At 42.3% G+C, this 18,621-nt stretch overlaps 1 protein-coding gene across 1 annotated transcript in view; it reads left to right on the top strand.

Moving 5' to 3' along the window:
- BAIAP2L1 (BAR/IMD domain containing adaptor protein 2 like 1) overlaps window positions 1-18,621 on the top strand; it is a gene marked incomplete at its 5' end in the record, with an annotated part of 86,655 nt that overhangs the window by 47,325 nt on the left and 20,709 nt on the right. The window contains 5 exons of the mRNA XM_082671486.1: window positions 11,936-11,997; window positions 12,102-12,173; window positions 13,428-13,565; window positions 14,232-14,384; window positions 17,074-17,241. Coding sequence (XP_082527612.1) covers window positions 11,936-11,997; window positions 12,102-12,173; window positions 13,428-13,565; window positions 14,232-14,384; window positions 17,074-17,241 — 593 coding nt within the window. The remainder of the gene's footprint in view (window positions 1-11,935; window positions 11,998-12,101; window positions 12,174-13,427; window positions 13,566-14,231; window positions 14,385-17,073; window positions 17,242-18,621) is intronic.

The raw sequence follows: 18,621 nt of genomic DNA, 5'->3' as shown, positions 1-18,621 counted from the left end.
CCACTTTTTATCAGGAAGCTGGAAGGAATCAAACACTGAGTGTCTAGTGTGTGTCTTGCTCTTAGCACATTCCACTTGTTAGGCACTTAATCCTCACAACTCGGGTTGCCAGGTGTCCAGCACTGAACCCACAGAGTCTGGGATTGTAGCTTCTTGCTTGGCAAAATGAAAATTTTATAAACAAATATGTCTCTTGTTTTTTTTTTTTTTTTAAATTATCTTGTTTGTGACTCAGAAGCCTCTGAGACTGGACCTCAGTGTTACTAAATCTTGGTGATAGGAAACAAAAGATGACAGGAACTTGCTCCTGGAGCCCTGAGGATGGAAACAGCCCCACCTGGAGCCAGCTGGCTCTGCTGTGGCTGCAGATGGATGCCCAGCGCTCACACGTTAGGGACCAGGCATTTGGGTTCCGCAAAAGTCACTTTTCCTGTAGGCATTTCTGTAATCAATATATTTATACCAATAAAATCAAACACTACAGATGCCACTTTCTGATAGGTCCAGCTTTTGCTGGTTTTCTTCTCCTGCTATCACTGAACTTCCATGCTTCACTGCAGTCACCCTTTCATTTGTTTGTTCAGTATATTCATTAACAACCAGACTTTGAAGGCCGGTGTGTTCCAGGCAGGCACTTGGGGGGCACAAAGGTAACGGAATCAGAAGATCAAGTTCTCTTCCGTGTGTAACTGCCAGAAACATTCAGACGCTACGTGTGTGTTCCTCCAAGCAGGGTGCTGGTTCCTAATCACTGCAGGTTCCAGATGACTGCTGTGAATTTATTTTTAATTAATAGACTTTGGTTTTTAGGGCAGTTTTAGGTTTATACAAAATTGAATAGATCTCACACAGTTCTCACACACACTCTCTCCTCCACTCACTATTTCCCCTGTTTTTAACATCTTGCATTGGTGTGGTGCATTTGTTACAAATGATGAACCAGTATTGGTACATTACTATTAACTAAAGATCATAGGTTATATTGGGGTTCTATGAGGTTGACAAATGTATAAACAGCCACCCCCCCACCAGTCCTTGGCAGTCACCGATCTTTTTACTGTTTTTGTAGTTTTGCCTTCTCCAGAATGTCATTTAGTTGGAATTGTGTACTATGCAGCCTTTTCAGACTGACTTCTTTCACTAAACGACATACATTTAAACTCCCTTCATGTCTTTTTATGGTTTAATAGCTGGTTTCTTTTTAATCCCTGAATAATATTCAGTTGTACAGATGTACCAGTTTATTTATCCACTCATCTGGGTTGTTTCCAGGGTTTGGCAATATAAATAAAGCTGCTATAGGCATTCATATACTGTACAGGTTTTTCCATAGGTATAATATTTCTAGTCATTTGGGTAAACACCTAGGAGCACAATTGCTAGATCAAATAAGACTGTTTACCTTTGTAAGAAATTGCCAGACTATCTTGAGAAGTGACTGTACCATTTTGCATTCCCACCCGTTCCTCTTGCTCCACTTCAGCATTTGGTGTTGTCAGATTTCTGGATTATAGCCATTCTGATAGGTGTATGGTGGTATCTTGTTGTTTTAATTTGCAGTTTCCTAATCATATGATATGGATCATCTTTTCATATGCTTATTGGCCATCTGTATATCTTACATTTTAACTGAGTTTGTTTTCTTATGGTTGAGCTTTAAGCAGTCTTTATATATTTTTTACATGTATTTTGGATACAAGTCCTTCCTTTATCAGATATGTGTGTTGCAAATATTTTCTCCCAATCTGTGGCTTGTCTTTTCATTCTATTAACAGTGTTTTTTGTAGAGCATAAGTTTGTAATTTTAACGAAGTCCAACTTAACCAGTTTTTTTATTTCATGGATCATGCTTTTGGCATTATATCTAAAAACTCATTGCTAAACCAAAGTCGTGTATTTTCTCTGGTGTTATCTTCTAAAAGTTTTATAGTTTTGCATTTTACATTTAGGTGTATGCTCCATTTTGAGTTGCTTTTTGTGAAAAGTATAAGGTCAGTGTCTAGATTCATTGCAAGTGGGTGTCTAGTTGTTTAGCATCCTTTGTTGAAAGGACTATCCTTTCTCCATTGTCTTTGTCTCCCCTGTTGTCTTTGGGTTTCTTTTGAAAATCCTTCTAAATGGAGTGTCAGTTGTAATCCACTGTTATTATCCCAGAGTCCTGTTGATGGGTGATGTGGTGGTAAAATATTGGAGAGGGGGACCATTCTATAATCTCACGTTTAAATCTCCATTGTTTTGTTTTGTTTTGTTGGGTATTTTTGGTTTTTACAGTGGGCCACAGTATCTGGGATGTGACCTTCGGAAGAGTTTCTTAGCCTTTTTTCCCCTCCCCTTAATTGAGATAGGAAGGCTAGAGGGGCTGCAGGTACCTAGTTGTCCTTCCCCAGATCAGATAAAGCTGAGGAAAAGTGTTTCCCTGGAGGGCTAGCCTTCCTTACACAGAACAGAACAAGAACAGAACAACTCTGGGCAGATTTTTCAAAACGGTCATTTTCTCCCTCCCCCTGCCAGAAGCCCCAGAGGAATTTTCTCCATTCCTAACAATAAAAACCTGGTGGCAAGGATGCCTCCTGCAGATAAAACTCATGAAAATGTGAGCTGCCTGTTGTTTTTAACTCTCAAGCTGGTCCACACTGAGCCTCCGGCAAATCCTCAGTTACCGTTTGGGTTCCTGGCAGCCATGGCTCCAGCATCAGTCTCTGTTCCTGGTAAACTCTGATTTTCCACATCCGTCTGTGAACTTAATTCTCTGATGAATCTAAGAGTTATTTTTCAGTTTGTTTAGCTTGTTTCTTGTTGTAAGTAAGGGAGTGACGACTTCCAGGCTTTTTACACGTTGGAGCAAAACCAGAAGTGCCCTTGCAATTTGTTCTAACCCGCAGTGGTCAGATGGATCTCTTCTCATCATGGATCAATCCTGATAGATACGGTTTAACTACAGTACTGTAAAGGCTGTGAGGTGGAGGAAAGCAGAGTGTATTCTCTAACTGTGTTCTGTTTGATAATAGGAGAGTAACAGTTTTTCCTTTGGGGACCCTGGGAATCGGGGGTGGGGAGGGAGGAGATGAGTTTAGGAGAGGTCGGTGTCTGTTTCTCTCATTCTGTAAGTTTTAAGAGTTATTCCGAAGCATTTTAAACATAGTACAATAAAGCATACTAAAGAATATGTAGATGTATATGTATAAGGAGCAAAAAATAATGAAACACGGTGACAAGTTGGCAACCTAGTATGTGGATTTTATTTCTAGAAAACAAGTACTCACCCAGAAAATGGCGTGTTGAGGAGTGTGGGCCCCATGCTGTTGGCATATATCATGCATTATTGAACTAATTTGCTACTTCTGTCTGGACGCACACACCTTATCAGCCAGTATTTCTCTTCAACTCACAAGAAAGTATCACACTCCCCCAAGCCTGTGAAGTAAGTATTCTAGTTACCACCATACAGGTGAGATTACCTGGAGAGAGGTTAAGTAACTTCCCAGGTGTGCACAGCTAAGAGGCTTGTCTGGCACCATTGTAACTTCTGGCAGACTCTGACCTTTGCCCAGTCTTCGTGTCCCTTGAGTTCTCTGTGGGTGATGACAGCCCAGAGGACCCCACTTTTTGAAGATGCTTCAATCTTTTAGCTTTCACAGTACCCCGGCCCTTTCCAGCCTCCTTTACCAGCCTTTCATCTTCTTCATGAGCTCTTCTTCCTATAGATCTTGTGCTCTATCACTAAGAGATCAGCAGTAGCTGCTGGCCTCTTACTATGAAAAACCAACATCCTTTAGGCAATCTCTTGTAGACTTTTATATAAAAGTGAGTTCTGTTCGTTCTGTATCTAAAAGGGACTCCACTCTGGTGGGGTCGGGGGCAGGGGTGGTGTTTAGGTTTGTGGTTACAGCTTTTGTTTGGCTCAGAGGACTTGTCACTTCCAGATCTTTGGCCATTTCTACTATTTTCTAAAATCGAGGTTTTCAGAGGTCTTACTATTAAATAAGTAGAACATTGATGTTATTTCTCCTGTCAACAGACCTCTTCATCTCTTCCTTACCTTTATCAGCTAGTACTGGATGTACCATCAGAGAAGGATGAAATCATTTTATTCTTCTCCAACAATAAGCAAATAAATTTAATGTTGGCAATAAACAACTAGCATGAGATAGCCCTGTATCAGAAACCCTAAAAGGGGATGAATAGTCAGGAACGCAAGATAATAACTCTCAAATGCCAGGTCTTCATGATTAGATTCAGGTTATATTAATGCTATCTAAGGCAATTTGTGCTCAGAGTATCAATTTGGACACACAGTGTTACCTGCCTCTCATTTGTGGCATTATTTTTGACTGTCCAGTGAAGGTGTTGTCTGATTTCTCCAATGTACAGTTGCTTTTTTTTTCTGTTGCTACTTTCAGACTATGTAAATATCTTATTCCTCATCAACATTTGTATCCTAAATTTAACACCTATTAATGATTTTTGCCCGAACCAGTCTTTACTGTGATGGTTGCAAACTCTACTGTGATGATTTTCCAGCTCTAACATTCCCTTCATACTGACCAGTTGGCACTTGGCATTCCACTTTTAGCAGGAGCCCTCCCTTCTCCCTCATTTCTTTCTTTTTAAATTTATCTATTTATTATTGCTATGGTCTCATGGATTCTATGAATTTTTCAATGATTTATAATATATTACTGTCCTTATTTTGGTGCTCAAACTGTCCCATGTTTGGCCTGTAGGAGCTCTTTTGAGCTGACTCTTTTACTCATTCATTCATTCATTCATTCCTGTGCACTTCCTTACTCTTTTGCATAACAGTGTGTTCTGGGCTCATCTTGTCCTTTTACGCCTCAGCTGCAGAATCCACAGCCATTTTTCTGAGGAGTGTTGCTTCCCCTTAGTGGGGAATGATTTTAGAAACCAAGATTTGGGTACTAGGTGTGCTCATTGCTATTGAGATGTCATTGGGGTCCTTTCAGCCAACAGAGCTAGGAAATATATACATGTGTATAGCTTATATTGTGTACATACACAAAAATAGACATGTGTATATATGTATACACACATATATTCATACACAAATAAATGAGCAAATGCACTTACACTTACGTATTTTGGAAATGTTTGAGAACCCTGGCTCCCAGTAACATCAACATATTTACACACTTTCTCAATCCTATAATACATCTAAAATAGCTTTGGAATTATTAGAAATTTTATAAATTTATAATTTTATATTATAAATTTATATGTTAATATATTTGTTATAAGTTATAAATAAACTTAACTATTATTAGAGTTATGAAATATATTTTAAATACCAAAAAATGACCATACTAACTCTTGGGAAAAAGAGTTCAGAGTTTGTTTGTAGTTTTACCATTCACCTTGTCTACTGATTTTTTTTTTTTTTTTTCCCTATTCTGTATATTGTGGTAAAATATTATAGAGACTTTGGATTGTGTTACCCTCCTCTTAAGAGTGTGGAGTTTTATTCTAGCAGACAGTTAAATTACTGATGAATCACCTGACTTTGTGGAGGCTTAATTTTGGACTTTTTTCTGGTGAATCTATTTTGGTTTTGCCCGTAGTCCTGTGACTCAGTCCTCATTCCTAAGGTATAGCCCTTCTCAGTTTCAGTGGGAAGCCTGTGGTGTTTACCAGACCTTGAATTTCAAACTCTATATTCCCAACACTGTGTATCCTGAGAACATCCGCTAAGCTTTCCAACCTTCCAACTGTTGCTTTTGCTGCATTTCCTAGTCTCACCCTGAGCATGTGCAATTTAAGTGTTAGTCAAGGATTTGAGGGGAATTTACATACAGTTTGAGGTCTCCCTGCTCCTCCATTGTGTGAGTGAGTATTCCACGATTTATCCATTCTTATGTTGATGGATATTTGGGTTGTTTTTAACTTGGAGATATGATGAATAAAACTGCTGTGAACGTTCTTGTACATGTCTTGGTGAACAAATGCACTCATTTGGGAAAAATATCTAGGAGTAGAATTGCTGGGTAATACGGTAAGCAGATTTGTTTATCAGATAACTGTCAGTTTTGCCTTTTCTGGAATGTTTTATAAATGGAATCATACAGTATGTAGCTTTCATTGAGCATAATGTGTTTGAAATTCATCCATATTTTTATGTCTAGTTCATTTCTTTTTATTATTGGGTATTATTTCATTAAATTCTTGAAATGGGTGCTTAGAGCATTGATTTTTCACTTATTTTTTTCTAATATATGCATTTTGAGGCTATAAAATTACCTGTAACCACAGCTTTAGTTGCATCTTACGTGTATTATATGCTGTATTTTCTTTTATCATTTCATTTCAAAATCACTTTAACTTCCATTGTGCTCTCTTCTTTGACTTACAGGTTATTTAGAAGTCTGTTTCATTTCCAATATATGGACATTTTTTAGTTACCTTTTTGTTAATGATTTCTAGCTTAATTGTGGTGCATTTAAAGAACATTCTAAGTATAATTTCAGTTTTTCTGAAATACCAGGAGGCTTTCTTGTGGTTCCTTTTTAGTATTTTTTTTTTTTTTTTTTGGTACACGGGCCTTTCACTGTTGTGGCCTCTCCCGTTGCGGAGCACAGGCTCCAGACGCGCAGGCTCAGCGGCCATGGCTCACGGGCCCAGCCGCTCTGCGGCACGTGGGATCTTCCCGGACCGGGGCACGAACCCGTGTCCCCTGCATCGGCAGGCAGACTTTCAACCACTGCGCCACCAGGAAAGCCCCCTTTTTAGTATTTTGTGTTTGCTTTAAAATGAAGTTATTGGATAAGCTTTACATGTAGGGTATATATAGGTAATGTATTCTTTTTTTTTTTTTAATCTTTATTGGAGTATAATTGCTTTACAATGGTGTGTTAGTTTCTGCTTTAGATAATGTATTCTTTATATGTATTATATAGTATTAATATGTTCACTAGATCAAGTTTCTTTATTGCATTATTCAGTCATCTATATCTGTACTGATTTTTTTGTCTGCTTGTTCTATCAGTTTACTAAGAGAGATATATTACAATCTCCTATGATGGCTATTGATTTATCTGTTTCTTTTTTATAATTCAATTTTGGTTTAGAAACATTGAGACTACATTGAGATGCACACAAATACAAAATTTTTCTATCTTCCAGATGAATTGAACCTTTTGCCATTATGAAATGACTGCTTTATCTCTAATAATGCTTCTTGCCTTCTTTGACTATTTTGTCTTCTTTGTTTGGTCTTAATGTACCGGCATCAGCTTTCTTTTGGTTAGTGTTTGCCATGTGTCTGATTCCATCCTTTTACTCTCAACCTTTCTGTATTTAAGTGTGTTTCTTGTAAGCAGAATATAGTGGGGTGCTGGTTTTTTTTTTTTTTGCGGTACGCGGGCCTCTCACTGTCGTGGCCTCTCCTGTTGCGGAGCACAGGCTCCGGACGCGCAGGCTCAGCGGCCATGGCTCACAGGCCCAGCCGCTCCACGGCATGTGGGATCTTCCCGGACTGGGGCACGAACCCATGTCCCCTGCATCGGCAGGTGGACTCTAAACCACTGCGCCACCAGGGAAGCCCCGGGTGTTGTTTTTTTAATCCTAACAATCTTTGTCTTTTAATTAAACTATATACTCCATTTACCTCCAGTGTAATTACTTTTGCTTTCTACTCTCTGTCCTATGTTAATTTCTTCTCTAGTCCTCTTTTTGACTATTTTTTCTCCTCTCTGTTAGCTTGATAGTTATATGAACTTTATTCTTTTAGTGGCTACCCTGGAGATTTCACCATGCATCTTTTCTTATCAAAGTCAGTTGTTACTTGGCACTTTACTTTCATTTCTGACAATGAAAGAACTTTGGAACACTATATAATTCTGTTGTATAACTTCAGTTTGTCTCACTTGTTTTCATCAGATGGCATAAATCATGATCAATGGTAGAATAATTATAGTCTCCATGCAAGGTGTTAATTAGAACTGTAGAACTATGATTGGGTAAGTCAAAAGCTAGACTTTGGAGGAACGTTGGATGAAATGCTCACCCTATCACTGACTTGGCATTGTGCCTATGTGCACATTGTTTATTTGCACAATTTCAATACTGATGAGAGAAGAGCACCTCCACCTGCATCCAGGGACCTGGGAACAGCCATTGGGAGCTATTCTTAGATGCCGGCAAAGCCTTCCAAGCTGGGTCACATGTTGGTGGGTACTACTCCGACTCTGCTAACAGTGCTGGTGACCCTGAGTACATACTTGTGTTTTTTTAACGTATCCCATCTATGTGTAATTTGCTTTTACTTTCATTATATTTTCTCTGCATCACACTGGGTATTTGAAAAACTCTCAGAAAAAGTATATCCTTTTTCCAGGGACATTTTTCTATCAGTTTTCTTTTCATCCATAGAGGGTAACTTTAGGCCAGTAGTGGATTGGCTTCCATCTTGTCATTTTATTGTCTGGTTCCACTCAAAGTCACATGGAGGAAGTAGTGTGCGCCTGTCACTGCTCTGTGCTATCTGGAAATAATAAATGTTCTGATTATCCACAATCAAACATAAATGAAAAAGAATATTTATGCCTACACGTTCTGTGCTACTCACGTCTGTTAGTAGTGTCCATCTGGTTCCTCTAAATTTATACTGTGAATTGATGAAGAATTATCTAGTTGAAAATATATTATAGTCCAATGACTAACCTATATTTCAGATGAAAACTTTCTTTGTGTTCATACTAGTAATATTTTTTAATTTTTGTTTAACTTTTAAAGTCCATACTGCCTATTGGCTAGATGTGTATCTTCATACAGTATTGTCCAAAATGTTGGACATATTTGTTCATAGTTCCTAAAATTAGAGTGATACCATGAGGAGCTATTATTTGTATGAATTTTAGAGAAAAATTGATGGTAGACATTGACTTTTAGTTGTATCAAGTTCATGATTTTGAAAAATTTGTATATTTTTAAATTCCCTTAATATTGTTATTTAAGAATATAATTTATTCAGACCGAATTACATTACTGTACTTACTATGAGTTTCTTCCCAAAATATTGACTCAGAACCTAAAAGGGAAAAAAGGAAATGGTTGATCCAGTACATACGGTGCTGTAATTTCTGGGATCAACACTCTGATTCCTGTTTAGACGTTTACTTAGTTCTGCTCCATTAGAATCTGGGCCGTGCTTTCTCGACTGCACCCTCTCGTTTCAAAAATTTTTTTTCTTCCCAAATGTAATTTATGAAAAAGTAGGTTACAGGGCTAAGAGTAAAACGTGCGATACCACATTTCAGACATAAAGTAACACTTGCTATGTTAAGAATAAACTTCTGTAGATTGAACATAAAGGCTGTTTTCATTTTCTGTTTCAAGATACTCTTTTGGCAGCTTGCAAAATCACAGTAAAGATGTTTTTTAATCCTTTCTATGACTGAGGACTCAGTGGCTGCTGCTATGAGGTTGGCATTTAAATTCCACGAACTGTGAGGGACAGGAATAACAGGGGGGAAGGTCAGGTGTTCCGTCTCTGCCCGCAGAGTGAATGGGCTGTTTCACTGGGCCTTTTCACTGGGCGCCTGCGGGGCGGGGAGAGACTGTGGACGGGAGGGGGAGAGTGAGGAGGGGGCTCGGGTGGCCGGGGCCCTCAGGCCAGAGCGCCGGCTTTAGCAGCGCTGGCGGCTTTAGCAGCGCTGGCGTTCCCGAGGGCACTGCACAAGCACATACTTTTGACACGCTTCTCAGAGGTCCATGTTATATAAGGTTGTAAAAATTAAGTTCATGACAACATGAAAAAAAAAATGTGAACACTTTGCTACTAGCCTGAATCACTCTGAATGATTTAAGCAAAATTATTTTTAGACCTTTTTCTTTTTTAAGTAGATCTGATTTGCCCAGGATAGAGTGCTTGATTTTCAATTAATTGAAGTGGTTTTTGTTGTTGTTGTTTATTTTTCATCTCCAACTCGGAGTTATGGGTTTAAAATAGATGTGAAGGTAACTCAGATTATTTCAATATATGAAATGACATATTAATGTAATTATATTCTTGGTCATATAAAGGCTTCCTTTGTGAAGAACTCTGGTTTGTTTCATGTTGAGCTTTAGGAGAACTGAATTATGGGATAAATGGAGTCAGTGTCACTGAGGGTGTAGAGTGGGTACCTTGATACCCTGGCACGTGGACCATCAGTGCTGGGGACGTGTCTGCCCTCGCTCTCATGCTTATCCAGCAGATGTTCCTAGAATCACATGGTGCTTAGGGACTTACATGTACCTATAACCTATTAACATGGTTATATCCTTCCAGGAGATTCTCTGTCCCCACCACCCACGATGGTTATTTTAAGCAACACTGCTCATGGTGGGCTTCAGGCCGAGGAGTTGTTTTATCTGGGACCCCATGGGAGGGAGTGACATTTTACATGTAGATTTGGAAAGATCCCTGGCACCTGTGAGGGAGGAGATCCGGAAGAGAACAAGCTGGGAGTCATGAGAAATAAGAGCTTGAAGGAGGAGGGCGCCTCCTAAGAGGTCCAACTGGCAGGTGTAAACGTGGGGCAGAGGGCCTGGGGAGACCCCTGCCCACCTCTCCTAGAACAGGTCATCGAGTGAACATTGACTTCACGTCATCCCCACGTGCCTTCTCTCCTGGGTAGGGGAGGGCTGGCACATTTGTTGCCCAAAGAAGCAGGATGAGTAAGAGGCATGGTTCCATGCCGGAGGTGCCCAAGTGATGGCACGAGGGAATGAGTCTGTCATTGGGCGTAGGCGGGGTGTTGACCCCTCATGACTGGCTGGCTGGCAGCCAAGAGCTGGTATTAGAGACAATGAGGGCGGGGTGGGATTCACTCGTAGGCCTGCTGAATACGGGGCGACTAGTGGGACATCCAGGTGGACATGTTCAGGACGGGCAGAATTTCTGAGTTAGAAGATGGGGGAGAGCCTGGGCTGCCCCCTTAGAGTCAGATGTCTTCAGGTGTTTCCAGAACTGGGCCTACTAAAGTCATTTGCATAGAGGTGCTCGCTGAAGCCAGAGTCTAATCAGTAATCTTTTCCTCTTCCCCCGTGTCTACCATACTCGTCCTTTTCATTCTCCCTCATCCACAGCCTTTCAGTTTGCCCAAAGAACTCCTTTTTATCTGCCCACCGAACCATAGGATGGTCGGCTCGGCATGTTTTGTGGTTTGGGATGATTTGGTGGTGGTTCCAAATAACTCTTTCGCTCCCAGTTTTTGGGTATCAGACCCATTTGGTTCCTGTAGAGAAGTTGGCGGGGGGCTCTTGTTCACCTTAGAAGCGGGAGGCAGCGCCCTGACGCGAGCCGCAGGACATGTGCTTTGCAAATCAAGTGGTCATCTCGCTGCTTTTTTGGAGCAACACTCCTTTGTCCCAGAACATTCTCTTCTGTGCAGTCATTTCAGAGAATGGTGTAGCCCCAGGAGACGCGAGGCAGAACACTGTCCCTGCTGCAGTTTCCCGTGGTGTTGAGATTTTCCAGAATGATACGAGAACTAATGTGAGGAAGAGAAAATAACCTCTGTCTTTTATGCCTGACAGATAATCAGATTACCCAGGATTAGATGAAAATAAGTCATTTGTTCCTATAGTTAGTACTATAATGACCAAAATAATCTCTTGTAAGAGAGTTTAACAATTAAACCAGATAAATAGGATTCAGCTTAGGGAATGAGTAAATGGCCAGAGAACAACGTGAGTTTAAAGACAAAGTTGGCGAGCTTTTGATGAACGATGTTGTGGAGTAAGTTTGCTGTCAGCTGTGTCCATCTGACCCACCCCCGCTGTCAGGACGCAGCCGGTGTTCCCAGTGCCACGGGGCTGGTGCGCACCTGCTCTGGGAGCAGCCAGGGACTGGGCTTCATCCACCACTTTACTTCCCTTCATATCTTTACAAAAACCACGCAGTGGCTTTTTGCCCTTACGTACCTGGTTTTGTCCACAGGCCACGTTCTCATAGAGATTTCGAGTATCCACAAGAAACTCAACGAGAGGCTTGATGAAAATGTATGTGAACTGTTTTTATATTTACCAAATATACTTATTTTTAAATTTTATTTCACTTCAAGTCTCAAACCTCGTCTGAATTTTTCATTTCCTTGTGTTAACAGTTCAGAAAATTCCATAAGGAGATTATCCATGAGCTGGAGAAGAAGACAGAGCTTGATGTAAAATATATGAACGTGAGTACCTAGTTCTGCTCCACCTCCGTAGGTGGAGGTGGCCCGGGGCCGGGGGCCCAGCTCTCGCGAAGGCTGCACTTGCCTGATGGCTGAGCTCGAGGACAACTTCCCCCACTGCTGACTCGGCAGCAGCAGGTATGATGGAGCTGGCCGTCGAGTGTGTACACAGCCGCATAACACCGACAAGGTCCCTTTGGGCTGAGTGGGCCAAGTGCTAACACTTGGGATCTTTACTAAAAAGCATAGCAGGAAATCCTGCAGGGAATCATACACTTCTGGAAAACATTGTTTTCAAAGAACATGCATATGTGGATGACACCTGCATCTGTGTTAGTGCAGCTGTTGCTTTCACAAACCGACACTTGTGGACGTGAGCCGTGTGGCAGGACGCCGTCTGGAGCTCCCTGGGGCCCCGGTCCCATCGTGGTGTCTCTCCCCTGTTGCCCTACGGCAGTGTCGATTCCAGCAGTTTGCTCCTTCCGCCTCGCCTTTCTGCTGCACAGTAGCTGCTTCCTTGGCCGCCCGAAGCTCCCCTTCTTCACAAGCCCCGCATGGCAGTAAGCGGTGGGGGTCACCCTGAAGTCGTCCTGCTGCCCTGCGTGCACGTGCTCTGTGGCCCGGAGGATGTAGTACCAAGCCCTTTACGTGCATTGTCTGATTTTTATCCCCACAGAAACTCTGTAACATAGGTACTCTTACTATATCCCCACTGTACAGATTAGAGGGTAAGCATGGATTTCAGAAAAATTAAGTAATTGCTGAGATCACACAGGAAATGAGGGATGAAGCCAGAATTCTAACCCAGGTCTGTGAGGCTCCAGAACACTGTTTCACAGCCCTCAGAATCACCGGAAGTGATGGCTCTTGTTCATTCTGTTTCTTGAAATCGTTAAGTCATAAAACAGTCAGGAGTGTGTGAGTTGATATTGTTCATTTATTCACCAAAGCACTTACAGGCCACCCAGTGTCCAAAGACCTTGGAGAAAAAAGGAATAAAAGAAAGAAACGACATTGTTTTCCTCCGAGAAGCTGCCCTTCTGGTCAGGGGCTCATCATATAAACGGGGAACTTTAGGACAGGACATTGAAGTCGAAGGAGCGGAGTGGGGTGGTGTGAAGTGGGGATACCTGCAGCCAGGCAGGGCAGCGCGAAGCGTGGGCCTTTTGCCACCACGCCCAGTGGAAACGCAGCAAGAGTAACCGCCTGACACTGCCTGGTGCTGCAGTAAAAATAAGTGCAACGTTTAACTTACAGGCGACTCTCAAAAGATACCAAGCAGAACACAGGAATAAATTAGATTCTTTGGAGAAATCTCAAGCTGAATTGAAGAAGATCAGAAGGAAAAGTCAAGGAGGACGAAATGCACTCAAATATGAACACAAGGAGATGGAGGTGAACTTTTCAGCACTATTTTACTTTATTTTGGGGTTGATGATTTGTACAGTTAACGGGGAAGCGTGCTCACCTCAGTCAGTCTATACTTCATCCGTCACTGTTCTGCTGTTGAAAGTTAAAAATAAGCATTTCGACTTGGTAGGAGCTGAAGGCCGCAGAGTTGCCCGGAGTTAAGTTAATAATTAGTCAAGAGCATTGGCATTTTCTCCCAACTCAGGGAGGGTCAGGGACTCCCCAGTATAAGCATTACTATCTCCATTTTACAGATGGGGAAAGTGAGGGTTAGGTTAAGTCACATGGTTGGCACTTGGAACTGGGATTTGAACTTGAACTTTCTGGTTCTGAACTTTTTGGTCCCACGATTTTCCAGTAAAACATAATCATATCCCTGGATTACAAAGTAATATTTTGTGCAAATTACCCAGGGGAATGTAAGGCCTTTGGCAACTTCTCTCCAAGCATGAGTCAGGGATCTTAATGAGAATTTGCCATCTGCTCAGATCAGGTTACAAGTACGTCGTTTTGTCTAATGTTTATCTGCATTTAGCACTTACTCCATTATCAAAATAAACCAAGCATAAAGATGGGAGAAGATAAGTGTCAGGCTGTGTAGCTATTTGATTCCTCATGTCATACTTGTATAATTACTATTTATTTTCCTAGTATGTAGAAACCATCACTTCTCGCCAGAATGAAATCCAGAAATTTATTGCAGATGGTTGCAAAGAAGCTCTACTTGAAGAGAAAAGGCGCTTCTGCTTCCTAGTTGACAAACACTGCAGCTTCGCAAATCACATTCATCAGTATCACTTACAGGTGGGTGTGGTGGCAAATTGCGTTGTGAGGACTAATTTTATTCATATTTAAATGCCCTTGAAATGCTTCACCTTCCATACGTGCCCAAATATAAAGCGAAAGGCTTATTTTGCCAGGGAGAAGATTCCAAGGAAATAAATTTTTTATAATAGTTATTTATTTATTTATCTGGCTGCATTGAGTCTTAGTTGCGGCACACGGGATATCTTAGCTGTGGCATGCGGGATCTTTCATCGCAGTGCGCGGGCTCTAGAACGCGTGGGTTTAGTTGTCCCATGGTATGTGGGATTTTAGTTCCCTGACCAGAGATTGAACCCACGTCCCCTGCATTGGAAGGTGGATTCCTAATCACTGGACCACCAGGGAAGTTCCCCAAGGAAATAATTTTTGACCAACTTGAATGTGTAAACTTTTAGAAATGTAGGTGAAATGGTCAAATGCTTGTTTATAATGTTTAATTTAGTAACACATTCATACTTATTGAATAACTGAGAAATAGCACTTTTTTCCTTTTCTCACCCATGAGTCAGCTTTTCTCAGACTCTTTCTGATGCATCTTCAACATCAGTGTCTTCCCCAGAACCACGGGGTGAGTCCCAGCAGGCCCCAGGTCCAGCCCACCTGGGTGGCCTGAGATGCTCACCTTGGAGGTCCATGTAGATGGTGTTGCTGGAAATTCTATCCCAGGCCACAGACCCCATTCACAGCCTCAGGACAGCTGGTCGGGGCTCCTTTATCACTCCTCCTCAGGTTGTGTGTCTGTTCAAGGTCGCATCAGCTGCGTGACTGGATTTATCCCTCTCCTTCAGCGCATGCAGTTGTGAGGTTATATTTCCAGGAATCATTACAAACTGTGTGTTAAATTTCCTTTCCTCTCTTTTTTTTGTTTTTTTAAATTATGAATTCTATTGGGCTTATGTAAGCATCCAGAACTAGCATTGACTGAAGTCAAATATTCATTGTTATTCATAATAAAGTAATTTAGAGAGCACTCCGTGATATGAGAAGCTTTGTAAGAGCTTGAATATAGTGCAACTTCCTCTTTTCAGGGGGAAAGAAAACTTGGACTTGTATGTATGCATATATCACAGGTTACATATTCCATAAAGTTTTTGCAACTTTAAGGAATATTCAGCTACCAAATCTAAATACCTAAGGTCTCAGGTTGTTACAGGAAAGAAAAATATGCTGCATTAGATGATCGCTTTTGTCACCAGTGCATACGTACTAATGTTTCCATGGTGACACTGTCCTATTGGGGCAGGGTCGTGGGCCGGAGGGGCACAGAAGCAACCTTGAAGCTCTCTGTGGTGACACCACCCCCCCAGCAATGGGGTCCTTGCTGTGTCGTGAGGCAACATGGCCTATTTCCAGAGAGCTCTAGTTGTTGACAGTCTTTCTTACACTTAACCTTGAGTCCCTATTACGTTTTTTAGTGTGACGCAAGCCAGATCTCCTCCTTTCCCTAGCAGAAGTCTCTTCAAGTCTCTGAAACCGTTTTTGTGCCTTCCCTGATCCCAGTCCTGGATGAAGCAGGCTTAGTAGTTGGTCCGCGGTGTGTCTGCGTCACAGGCAGGGGACAGGGTGGTGTGAGGGGCGGGGCTTAGGATTTACACCAACTCCCCCAGCCCACTTCTGATGGACACAGAGCCTAGATGAAAAACAGTGTGGTTGTTATGAAAATAGTTTCAAAAAAGATCCCCTGCTTCCCTTTTCCAACTAGATTGCCGCCCTGGAAAAAGGGGTTCTCGGAAAGGCTCCGGGGAGTCTGGGAGTCCAGTTGAAGGAAGAGCCAGGCTGTGGGAACCAGGACAGATGCCTCTGCCTCTGGGGCTAAGGGGTCTCGTCGCTGTCCTTCTGCATGTCTCTGTTCTGCAATCCAGCTTTTCTGCAAAGCCCATGGTCTGCCTGCCCCAGAGCCCCAGCCGGCCTGTGGGCGGGGCTTCCCCTCAACACTGCCCCCAACTCTGGAGACCCACCACGCTCTGCTTCTAGTCACTCTGTCCCCGTAGAGGAACTTCTCAGGGCAGGTCTGATTCACTCCTCTAACACGCCAGTCCGGTTTCCCTGAGGTCCCAGTAGTTGAAACCCTCAGGGTCCTGGATCTACCACGGAAGGCTGTGTTAACTAGTTACTTAGCCTCTCAAAGTTCTCAGTTTCCTCATCTGTGAAATGGGGATGAGAATGGTACCTACTTTAGGATTGTGGGGCAGATGCAGTGAATTAACAAGGATGAAGTACGTAGGACAGTGTTTAGTGCACACGAACGTACACACACAAACAGAGTCCACTCTTGGTCCTGTCGCTCGGTCAAAGGTGCTTCTTGTGGGAGGAAGACAGCGGGGATTGGCAGTTCTGGGACCGCGGGGAAACATGGGGATTAAGACGGATTGATCCGCCTTCCCTTTTAGTTTTTGAACTTCTTCTGAATCATGTACAATCCTTGTATTAGTCTTGAACTCTCTATTCACCCTGAGGGAGATGTAAATTCCTTTAGAACAGGAGCCTACATCCTCAGCAAATAAGACACAGCAGATCCCCATAGGTGCTTAAGCTCCTCACTGAATTGAACTCATAGCTCCCACACTTCCAGTGGTAAGCCAGGAATACATTAGTAGTAGTTGTAATTTGTGTCAGTCCTTCCAACAGTACACGTTTCTCTTTGGTTTTGTTTCTTTTGAATTTATAGTCTGCAGAATTGATCAATTCCAAACTGCCTAAGTGGCAAGAAACATGTGGTGATGCCACCAAAGTACCAGAGAAAATCATGAATATGATCGAAGAAATTAAGACCCCAATCTCCACCCCAATGTCTGGAACGCCTCTGCCTTCACCCATGATCGAGAGAAGAAGCATGGTAAGAGATGGTTGTCTCCTCAAGATTTTGGTTGTGTGTTTGCTAAATAAGATTTCAGCCATATTTGCACGACAGACCAAGGCCTTCTTTGTTAGTGGAAATCACAGGTTCTCCTGTACTACTTCTAGGGCCTGCCTTTCCTTTTATCCCCTTACCTTCAGATTTGAAACTAGATGTGAAAATGTTTCACACTGTGTTAGCACTGTAATCTTTGTTTTGGAGATTTTTTTACTGATTCTGTTTTTAATTGTAATGATTCCAACTTTATAAGTTTATTCCCATTGAAGGAAGCGTAAAGTGTCTTAGAACACAGATTAGCAAAACTCTGGTGCCATTCATCACTACATAAGGCACCTGAGGAAAAAAATAATCACCCCAGTATTCCAGGTAATGAATTCAAGCATCGTAGTTCACTGTTCTTTGAATATGGGCTCTATTATTTTTTCACAAACACGTGAGGAGATTCAAATCCAGCAGGTAGTTTGAACACATGTGTCAGTCCACCCTCCCTGTCCATATAAAGCCCTCTGAAATGACAGCAAAGATATTAATGACCAGCCATCAACCTGCCTAATAGATCCATAACCGCATGGGAAAATAAAGAGCAGGTGCTGTCAATGGACCAGAAACACTGAAGGAGTCTCCAGAGCGAGAAAGGCAAGGTCAGCGTGTGGAGAATGAAAATAGAAGGACATGTCAGCCCCAGGGAAGATGTGTAGGGCAAGGTTCCTGCAGAGTATGGAGCCATCAGTTCAGAGCCAGTGGATCCAAGAAGCGGGGAAGAAGCTGGGGTGTCCTGAGTGTTATCGGCTGGGGAGCTGGTTCAGACTGTCCAGGCTGCTTGGTCCCTCCGCTTGTCCCACCTGTGCTAAATCACAGGCAGCCCGGGCTTTCGTCTGTGAACTGAAACAGCATGTGTGGACCGAAGGGTGGGGCCCACTCCTGGGGGTGTGTCTTGCCTCTTCCCCACGTCGCATGCGATCAGGAGCACAGGGAAAACACAGACTGTCGTGTACAGTAAAAAGAATGGGGACTGCCACCCAGTACAAAGATGGACAGACAACCAGCGGTCACTGAACAGGTGGGGGAAACCAGTGTCATAAAAAGACGCACCAAAGTAAAAACTGGAATGGCGAGTAAAGGGGGCAACAGAGCCAACAGGGCAGAGGAGAAAAGAGATGAAAGACTATTACAACCACAGAGAAGAGTCAGCTGTCTTGGAAATTTAAAAGGATTATTATTTCTAGTTAAAATGGTATGTCTGAGATTCGCTTCAAAATAATCCAGTTGTGGAGGAAGATGGATGGGGCATACAGGAAACGAGAATGTCCGTGGATTGGTAATTGTCGAAGCTAGGTGTTGGGTACATGGAGATTTATT

Source organism: Grampus griseus (assembly GCF_964374135.1).
Source record: "Grampus griseus genome assembly, chromosome: 14".
Lineage (NCBI taxonomy): Eukaryota > Metazoa > Chordata > Mammalia > Artiodactyla > Delphinidae > Grampus > Grampus griseus.
The sequence above is the reverse complement of the archived record's forward strand: the minus strand, read 5'-3'. Positions and strand labels throughout refer to the sequence as shown.